General features: G+C 34.1%; 1 protein-coding gene across 3 annotated transcripts in view; it reads left to right on the forward strand.

The window, feature by feature from the left end:
- The window catches only part of LOC117563956 (uncharacterized), a 107023-nt gene extending 97357 nt beyond the window's left edge, over positions 1-9666 (forward strand). For 2 of the 3 annotated variants that reach the window (XM_034242529.2, XM_034242530.2), the window contains exons 4-6: positions 104-239; positions 7689-7954; positions 8026-9666. In XM_034242529.2, the coding sequence (XP_034098420.1) occupies positions 104-239; positions 7689-7954; positions 8026-8607 (984 nt within the window). In that variant the 3' untranslated portion in view covers positions 8608-9666. The remainder of the gene's footprint in view (positions 1-103; positions 240-7688; positions 7955-8025) is intronic. The other variant, XM_034242532.2, reaches the window with a different exon arrangement.
- Positions 9667-10745: the final 1079 nt, after the last annotated feature.

The raw sequence follows: 10745 nt of genomic DNA on the forward strand, positions 1-10745 counted from the left end.
ACTTTTGCCACTTTTGCTGTGTTTTGTGTTGTTTTTGTTTCTTCGCGTTATTCACGTTTCGCGTGCTCTGGAACTCAACTCATTCAACAATTTTTAATTGCAGTTACACAACTCGAGCGATGCGATTGTTAACCTCCACAACGTCAATCTACAGTCGGCTGGCCGCTTCCGATGCGAAGTATCCGGCGAGGCGCCATCCTTTCAAACGGTCACAGAACATGGCGACATGGTTGTAGTATGTAAGTATCCTTTATGTTTGCTTCTTTCTTAAATATATTTTATTTATACTTATGTACTAGTTGTGTGCGCCAAGTGAAGCGAAAACTTGTAATTCTAATTAGAAATAACAAATTGAAGCTGCGCTCGTTGCAGGCCACAGAAAGTTCACTTCACAAATTTTGAATTGCGTTTTGGCTGCACTAAAGTGTGAAGTTGCATTTGTTAATATTAGTTTAGAAATTTAATTCATAGTGGAAGTGTTTGTAACAACTTTCATATCAAAGAAGTCAAGTGTAGGAATTTATCATTGATAGTTGAAATAATGTGAGAAATTCTTCACATTTTTGCATTTACCATTTGAATTTTTGATATTGCAAAAACTATATTCAAAAAAAAGTTTAATTTCCAAAATAAAGAACCTAAAGGTGAGAAATTCTCAAAATAACACCATAAATATTTGATTTAGTTTACAAAATTCGGAAATCAATCAATATTTTATCTTTCAATATGATTTGTTGGTATTGAAACAATAAATTTCTTTTTCTAGTTGTGTTTTCTAACATTACAATTTTAATGCTCTTCACACACTTTTTAGATAAGAATTTTTAGTACTAAGAAACAAAATGTTTCGTGAGACATTTGTTTTATTCTCTGAGAGTACTTCATGAATAAATGAAAAAGTTCTGTGCTCTAAAATTCCCCTAGACTCGTCTCTCTGTTTGCCGCTTATCAGTCTTCATTCTCGAAATTTCATTCACTCAATTTTACGGCATTCAGAGCAGAGCAAAGCCACTTCTCGCATCTTGTGAAATATCGCAAGAAATAAATTAGAAGCAATTTCATCGCCCAGCCGACAGTCTATAAACAAACGCTTGACAATGAAGTTACTCCAAGTTTCAATAATATTTATTGTGATCCTGAAAATCTGCATTGCACGCAATCTTAATTTCGATCAGGGACTCGAAGGAAATGGCACTGAAGAACGACGCAAGCTAGAACTGGTAGAAAAACTTATTTATGCAATCTACTCGACGGGTTACAGATGTGAACATAGCAGGACTTCCCTTGGATTTTGGACTCTATCACCGTGTAACCCGCTTTATAGGAATCAATATATATTAAAAAATAAGACTTAAAATAATAATAAGTCAAATATTAAAAAGGCAATTATGAGAAGGTCTTAAACAATAAAATTGTATCTTCATGCAAAACTCTCGCAAACGCTTTGAATTATTAGTATGTTTCTGAGCCGTATTTCTTTCAGTGATAATTCGAAAGCCTTTAGCTTTAACTCTTTGAATCATCATCAGTGGCAAGTAAGTTGCAGAGTAACTTTCCTTCTTCAAATGTGCAAAATTTTGTGGCAATTCTATTTTAAATCTGTGAAAAAAAAAACATTTTAAAATACTCGGTTGCCTTGACCTGAGGTCGCTAGACAGTGATTACTACAAGACATGCGTCACATTATCATTTTCGTTTATTCAATCACCAATTGTCTCTATGCCTTTTGCAGATTCTATTTATATTTCTCTCCGTAATCTGTTAGAGTCTCTTGCTTATAGCGTTCTCTCTTGTTCTCTCTCTTAAGCACACTTTTATAGTTACTTCCTGTTGATAATAATACCTTAGCTCCCACACCAAATTTTTCCATCAACTGTTGCGCTCTGATCCATGTATCGATTCTCTTTTTCTGACACACTTTTGAAAGTGTAACATTGGAATTCGAATTATTAAATTCCAACAACCAACTGAATTTGTGTCGAGTTCGCTTAAAAACTTGCTCAGATTATAATTGAAACATGTATTTCTGTAAATCGCTATTAAAAACATTGTTGTTGAAAGCTGGATAAAAAGTAAGCCTGTCTAAAAACCCATTTTAAGTTGAAGAACATATTGATATACAGCTCTTTGAATTAACAAATTGTGTGCGTCAGTTTTATTCTATAAATTTCATGCCATCAGCTTGTGATAATTGAAACTACCTTTTTGAGTCAGTGATTTTTAAATAGCTTTATTTGCATAGAACAAAACGTGTGGCCTTTGTTTTTCATTTGTGTCTTGATAGCACAACGTTTTGAGAGTGTCGTTCAGGTTAATTCAGTCCATTTGATCTGGGCAATTGAATCGCTCATTTGGCTGCTCAACTGTTTAACTGCATTTGACAGGCTTCATTTGATTTCATGTTTATAATAAGCTTAGGCAAACTCAACTGAACTCGACTCAACTCACAACTGTCCCCCTAAGCGTTCGTCCTGGCATCGTCTCGTTTTGTACTAAACTAAATGTATGGTGGGTGCTGGTTTCTGTGTGTATCCTTAACCTGCCAAAGCTTAGCATCTAACTCAATTTTGCAACTGTCTGTCTTGTTCAACAATTTCCTAAGGGCACAGCAACAGCAACAGCAGCAATAACAACAACAACATTATTTTGAAGACGCTGCGACAAACTCGAAATGCAAACAAAACAAAATTTTGCAGCTGCTTTAAGTGGACAGAGGAATGGAACTACTACGAAAGGAACTCAGCTAAGTGGGGGACGTCGAGGGTGGTTAAGGGAGGAGAAGGACTTCATCTTCTATCCGGCACAGGATGCGATGCTTATTGCCACGGACAACGTCTCACACGTGGGCCAGGCAACCGGAACGCTTTGAGCTGGCGTTGACATTTCGTTTGTTCAATTATAAACTTTTGCGTGGGCGTTGGCATGCTCCCCCCTCTCTCTCTCTTTAGCACCCTCTCCCTCTCCCTCACTTACAGCCATTTGCTGTCTCACTCACATGTTGTGCTTTGTCTTTGGCTTTGTTCTAACGCGCTTTTGTTGTGCTTTGTTTTTTTGGTTTTTTGACTTTTTGCTGCTCATATTGTGTACGCTGCCTGTTTGGCTTTCAATCAAAGTTTTTAAAAGCTTCAACAACAAACTGCTGCTGCTGCTGCTGCTGCTCGTCGCATATGCCACACAATTCTCAGTGCTCTCTCAGTCTCTCTGAGTGCTCAGCACTCTGCGCCCACAGGCAGCTAACGTACAACAAAAACAGAGCAGAGAAAAATCCCATTTCCGTTTCCGTTCGCATAGTTTTGCTGCTCAGCAAACAACGATTTATAGTCTTCGGGCGGGTATTAGAACTTTGTCATGAAACACACTCAACACGACACAGGAAGTATAAAGATCAGCTCTCTCTCTCTCTCTTCCATCTCTCTCTCTCTCTCTCTATCTTTGATATGATCGATGGACAAACTTTGGAGCATTTCCACATTAGCAAATGTGTTAGAATTGTTGTGAATTTATGGCATTTTGGCACTTGCCTTAAAATATTTGAACTTTTAGTTATGAGCATGAATTGTATTAAGCTTTCAAAGAAAGAAGCAAGATACAAAAATTTTTAGTTCTATTGCTAGGAAAAAAAGAATTGAAATTATTCATAATAATGTTTCTATTTATGAAGAGGTCTATTTTTTACTTTTTCTCAATCATAAAGCATAGTTATAATAATAATTAGTAATAGAATACTTATTCAGAATAGCAATAAAAGAAATTTGTCGATTTAACGTGACTGATATTACAAAAAGTATGAAAATGAAATCATATCCTAAAAATATACCAATTAATATACTACAGGCTATATTTGGTATATTACGTTCAAATATATCATAGAAATACCACTATTTGGCGTTTTTGGCCTGTTACATTAATTTAACCCTAACCTTATGTACATATATGTAGGTAGGCTAAACTTAAAAAAAAAAACAACTTGAAGAATTTGACATTACATTCTGAAACACATATGTTCTAACTACGTGTAACAGCGAATTAAGCCAAGCGAATTAAGTTAAATATGGAAAACCCAATTATGAAAAACCCTTAAGTAATAAAATTGTATCTTCATGCAAACTTTTCGCAAACATTTTGAATTTTGTATATGTTTAAGACATATTTCTTTCAGTGATAATTCGAAAACTTAAAGGTTCGACTCATTGAAAATTACGCATCATCAGCGACAAAGTAACAAAGTAACTTTCATTCTTCAAAGTAATGCAAATGTGCGAATTTTTTTTTGGCATTTCTATTTTAGTTTAAAAAATATAGAAATTATACTCAAATGTTTTGTGAGACATTTGGTTTATAGCAAACATTCTCTGAGTGAATTCTGTGCTCAAATATTTCACTATGCGTTTCTCTTTATTTGTAGCTTATCAGACTTTATTTTAGAAATTTTATTTACCGGCACTCAGAGCAAAGCAAAGCAATGACGTCTCTCGCAGTTTGCGAAATATCACACTCAGAAATTTATTAAAAGCAATTTAATAATCACTCAACCGATAGTCAAAAACAAACGCTCGACAATGAAGTTACTTCAAGTTTCAATCATATTTATTCTGATCCTGAAAATCTGCATTGCGCGTAATCTTAATTTCGATCAAGGACCCGAAGGAGATAGCACTAAAGAACGAAGCTTATTAAAAAAGGACAACGAACGCATTCCTGAACTAAGCATCCCGGAAAGTTCCATAATCAGATTTCCACGTAATTCAATACCACCGTGTGATCGAAAATGTAAAATGAGAAAAATATTTAAATCAAACGAGTATAACGATAAGAATAAATCAAATATGGAAAATGCAAATATGAAAAGGTCTTAAATAATAAAATTAAAGATTTATGCATATTTTCACAAACGCTTTGAATTATTTATAAGTTTCTATGTTTTAATAATTCGTAAACTTATAGGTTTAACTCTTTGAAAATTATGGATCATTAGAGACAAGTACATAAATCACAGTGTTACTTTCCTACTTCAAAGTAATGCGAATGTCTGAAATTTTGTGGCAATTCTGTTCTATTTACAACTGTGACAAAACAAAAAGGCACACTTCAAAATAATCGCTTGCCTTGACCTGAGATCACGAGACATCCGTTAGATTATCGTTTACGTTTATGCGTCCACAGTGATTGTAAGAGATGCGTCACATTATCAGTTTCGTTTATTCAATCAACCTTTTTCGGATTCTATTTAAATTTCCCTCAGTAATCAGTCTCTTGCTTATGGAGTGTAAAATTGATCTCTCTCTTAAGCACATTTTTACTTGCTGTTGATAATAATACTATAGCTCCCATACCATAATTTTCCATTAACTGTTGCGCTCTGATCCCATGTATCGATTCCGTTTTTCTGACACCCTTTTGAAAGTGTAAAATAAATTTGTCAACACTGATAGTTGAAATAATGTGAGAAATTATTCACACATATGTTTTGCATTTAACATTTTAATTTATGATATTGCAAAAACTACATTAAAAAAGTCCAATTTCTAAAACCAAGAACTTAAAGGTGAGAACAAAGGTCTAAAAAATTCCAAATTCTCAAAATAGTACCTGAAATATTGGATTTAGCTTATAAAATTCGGAAAAGCATCAAAGTTTCATCTTTTAATAAGATTTGTTGGTATTAAAACAATAGATTTATTTTTCTTATTATCAATAACTTATTCTTAAATTCTTGTTGTGTTTTCTAACATTAAAATTGTCATGTTCTTCACGCACTTTTTAGACAAAAATTTTTAGTACTAAAAATCAAAATCTTGATTTTTTAATTACATTTTTCCATTGTGTTGTGTCTGAACGATCAGACTAAGAAACCGAATGCTTTTGAAGCGAAAGAGACAGATATTAAAAAAAAACATCGAAATTATATGCAAATGTTTCGTAAGACATTTGTTTTATGACAAGCCTTGTCATTACAAACACTTCTCTGAGAGTTCTTCATGAGTATGTTCTGTTCTCAAAAATTCCCCTACTTGCATCTCTCTATTTGTCGCTTATCAGTCTTAATTCTCGAAATTTAATTTACTCAACTTTATGGCACTCAAAGCAGAGCTAAGAAACTTTTCGAATTTTGTGAAATATCGCACTCAGAAATAATTTGGAAGCAATTTCGTCGCCCAACCGACAGTCTAAAAACAAACGTTCGACAATGAAGTTACTTCAAGTTTCAATCATATTTCTTCTGATCCTGAAAATCTGTATTGCGCGCAATATTAATTTCGATCAGCGACTCGAAGGAAATGGCACTGAAGAACGAAGCTTATTAAATCCGGACAACAAAAGCATCTTCCTGGAAAGTTTAATGGATCGTGCAGTAGACCTTCGTGTCGCTTTACGTGGTGGTGCAAGTTTATCACGGTGTGAAAGTTTAATGGATCGTGACCTACCACTTCGTGTTATTAGTGAAAGTTTATCACCGTGTGATAAGAATGATAAATTAAGAAATTAAAAAGTGACTGATATTCAAATTTAAAGGTTTTAAGTAATAAAATTGTATATTCAAGCAAACTTCAAAAATTCAAAGCGTTTAGAATTATTTATACGTTTCTAAGATATATTTCTTTGAGGGATAATTATTAAACTTATAGACTTAACTCTTTGAAAGTTAGCCATCATCAGCGACAAATAAGTTATAGAGAAACTTTCCTTCTTCAAAGTAATGCAAATGTGCAACATTTTGTGGAAATTATATTCTTTGTACATCTGTGACAAAAAAAAAAAATACAATCTAAAACATTCGCTTGCCTTTCTTCACCTTAGGTCACGAGACATCCGTTAGATTATCATTTTCGTTTATGTCGTCATAGTGATTACAATACATGCGTCAGATTATCATTTTCGTTTATTCAATCAACCTTTTTGAGATTCCATTTAAATTTCCCTCCGTAATCTGTTAGAGTCTCTTGCTTGTACTTAAATTACTTGCTGTTGATAATAACACATTAGCTCCCATACCATAGTTTTCTATCAACTGTTGCGCTCTATAGTATATGTAGGTAGTCTAAATTAAAAAAAAAAAACAACTTGAATAATTTATACTATAAAACACATAAAACAAAACGAACTCACTTCTCAACTTTAACAGGAAAATATTAGTTACAAAATATCGGTAAACATTTATACTCAGCTAACATTTATCATATTTAAAGTTATTTTAGTTACTCTTCTTCATTTATCTTTCTCTCTGTGAGTGTATTAATATGCTCGTTGCTTTCTCAAGAGTCGATTTCCTCATCATTACAATTTTATTTGTATTTTTCTTGTTATGTTTTTTTTTTTCATTATTTGTTTCCTTTTTTTGTATATTTTTTGTGCAATTTTATCAGCAGTCTGTCAGTGCATCAGCGGCTGGAACTTTTATTGAATTTCCGGCTGGGCGCCGGCGACTTTTTGTTGGTGTTGATGTTGGTGTTGGTTTTTGGTTTTTGGTTTATTACGGCCAGTTTATACGCCAGGACTTGGCACTAGAATCCGTTGGTCAGACAGTGAGACAGTCAGACAGTCAGATAGTCAGGCATCCATCCGTTTAGCTGAGAGCTGAGCTGTCGGCTGTAAATTACATTTTGCGCACACACAGCTTGAATTCGTTAGCCAAACACTAACCAACTGTATATGCTTGCTGCATTTTCCTTTTATTTTCATTCTTTCAGCCCTACCGGATCAGGGACCACCGAAAATAAGCGGAGGACGTCCGCGTTACCAGATTGGCGACTGGGTGCGCATCAACTGCACAGCCGGACGCTCGAAGCCCGCTGTCAATCTGTCGTGGTTCATCAATAGCGAACCGGCCGAGCCCCAAAAGCTACGCAAATACGACACCATCGTCTCGGGACGCGAGGGACTCGAGACCTCGGTGTTGGGACTGCAATTTCGGGTGGAGCAACAGCATTTTCGCAACGGTGACATGAAGTTAAAGGTGAGAGAGAGAGACTGCATTATTTAAAATGTATTTCATGACTAATGAAATTTCCCCTCGAATCTTTGCAGTGTGTGGCCTCGTTGTCGACGTTCTACTGGCGGAGCAACGAGGAGTCCGTCGAGGGCGATCGACCTCAGAAAGCGCCGGTCCTCGAGTCGCGCGAAAGTGACAGCGCCTTTGCGAGCAATTCGCGCGCCGATCCGGTGCAAGGTATGTCATACCGGGAATTATTTGTAACACAATTCTTATCGCTTTTCCTTCAACCTTCAAATGCAGCCAGCAATACGGAAATGGCCCGTGCACCGAGTGCGCTGCTGTTGCTAGCGCTGGCCACCGCTGCCACCTTGGCTGGCGTCACCTCAGTCACCTCAGCTTGTTGTTGCACCTCGAGCAGCACCTCAAGCAGTTGGCAGCGACCAGCGACACGGCACAGCAGCAAGGCCAGATCGATACGCGATCGATCTAAAGTTCATGATAAGGTTGAGGAGAAACAGAAACAAACTCTAGATAAGAAAGGGAAGCCAGTTGTTATCGTTACCGTTACCGTTGTTGAACTGCTCAGCGCAGCTCGGCAAAAGTTGAAGCGATTCGTTCGATGCTCGTTGCTCAATGTGGCGAGGCAGCAACAAGTCGTGTTGTCTGCGCGGTAGCTGCATTAAGTCAGCCTCGACTCTCTGCTCATGCCCGCCCATGCATTTCTCAGCCCCGCCCACACACAAATTTCCACTGAATTTTCCGTCTTCGCTTCGCAAAAAAAAAAACAGAAAAAAGATTGCAAAAAAACACGAATTGGCAAATCAACAAAAAAATCAAAAACACAAAAATATAAATTGAAAATTGAAGAGAAACCGATAATTTATTTATGTCGTTAACAAAAGCTTTCTTGAATTTAATTTGTATAAACAAAAAACGTAATAATATGCATATAATTATTTACATTTAAACAAAAGCGAATCGCAACCAAAAAAAAGAAAACTGTTTTTAGCTGATACAAAAATAAAACAAAAAAAAGAAACGAAAACAAAATTGTTAAGCGTATTAAATGAAGAAAACTGTAAATAGTTAATACTTAATGTATGTATTGTATGTTATTAATTTATAAGTATTTAGCGGCGCTGCACTAACTAAAATGTAAAACAAAAACAAAAGCAAAACAATGAATATATGAAATTAAATCTGAATAACTGAATAACAAAAGATGAAGCTCAACACAAAAATCAAACAATTTCAATGTAGTGCATTGCAAATTAAACAAACAAAAAAAAGAAAAGAGTTTGAAGAAATACACACACACACGTAAAAATATATATATATTTATTAAAATCTAGAAAAGTAATTGTAAGCATTCTCTAGCTAAATAATAATATTAAATATTAAGCATAGACATTTCAATGGAATATTAAATACGAGTAACGAGTGAATGAAAAAAGAAAAACACATTTTATTGTATAATGTAATATTCATTATTGATTCAAGCACATTTCGCATTAATTATTTAGACTATAAATTCGTTTTCGAAAATGTAAACTGTAAAATCTCTCGATATTTGATTTATTTACCATAATATTAAGAGTAAAATACTTAACAAAAAATAATAATCATGAATATGGGAGAGAAGCAAGCACACGATTTATATTAAAAAAAAAACAAAAACACAAAATGATGATGATGAAACTCGAATGAAATCTAATCAAATGTAGCATCTTAAAGCTGGTGACTGTTGAAAAGTCTTAAAACTAACAAAAACATATCGTAAATTTATAAATTGCCAAAGTTTTTATGTACATGTATGTGTGAACTCAATTACGTATAATGAATGCGAATACGAATACGAATACTAATCGATATACGAAGCATTTTAATGGAACTATTTACTAATTAAGTAATACCGATGTTCAATCCGTTCTCTGTCCGTATTTGTTTATTTGTTCTTATAGATTTAAAAACTATACAAATAACAAAGAAGGTTGGAAGAGTGGAAAGAGTTTAACTACTAATAACATTCCATGTTATTTTCGCTGTCATCCATTAACAAAATATAAGAAAATGAAAAAAGCGCTATCAATTGACAAATTGTTGAAATGTTAACAGTTTAGTTAGCCAATTTTAGAGAAACAATAGCAAAACTCAAACAAAAAAAAAGGAAATCGATAATGAAAAACCAAAACAATAGCGAAATGATTGTGATTAAGCCTTAATGAAAAGTTGAAATTAATTCAAAAACACACACACAATGAAAATCTATATATATATAACATATTATGTAAATAGCCCGAAAGCAGCGCCACATAAAATGCTTTGTCCATTACAATTACAATTACAATAACAATAACGATTATTAATGCAATTTCCATGCACAATATCAATTGTACATACAAACTACAGATTCATTTTTTTCTCGATGCATGTTTCTATTTTGATTTCCGATTGCTGATTGAGCGCATTTTAATTATAAATATAATATTTATCATGCATATGCATTTTATGTGTAAATATTTCGATTTAATGCTAACTAAATTAGTATTAAGATGTCAAAACAAAAAAAAGTAATGCGCCAATTTTATTGATAAGCGAAATCTATAGATTCCTTCGGCTAGCCGAAGACCAAACACCCTTGCTTTTTTGATTTGATGAAATGCAACTTCCATTTAAGCTAAGTAAATGTAAATTCCACAACGTTTTCAAGGGTATAAGAGAATAAATGAATGAGTGAGTGTGAGTGTGAGTGATTTATATAATACACATACAAAAAAGTTTAATAACAAAAAATACGTGTGCATTGTTGTCA

Source organism: Drosophila albomicans, chromosome 2L, assembly GCF_009650485.2.
Source record: "Drosophila albomicans strain 15112-1751.03 chromosome 2L, ASM965048v2, whole genome shotgun sequence".
In the NCBI taxonomy this organism is placed as follows: Eukaryota; Metazoa; Arthropoda; class Insecta; order Diptera; family Drosophilidae; genus Drosophila; species Drosophila albomicans.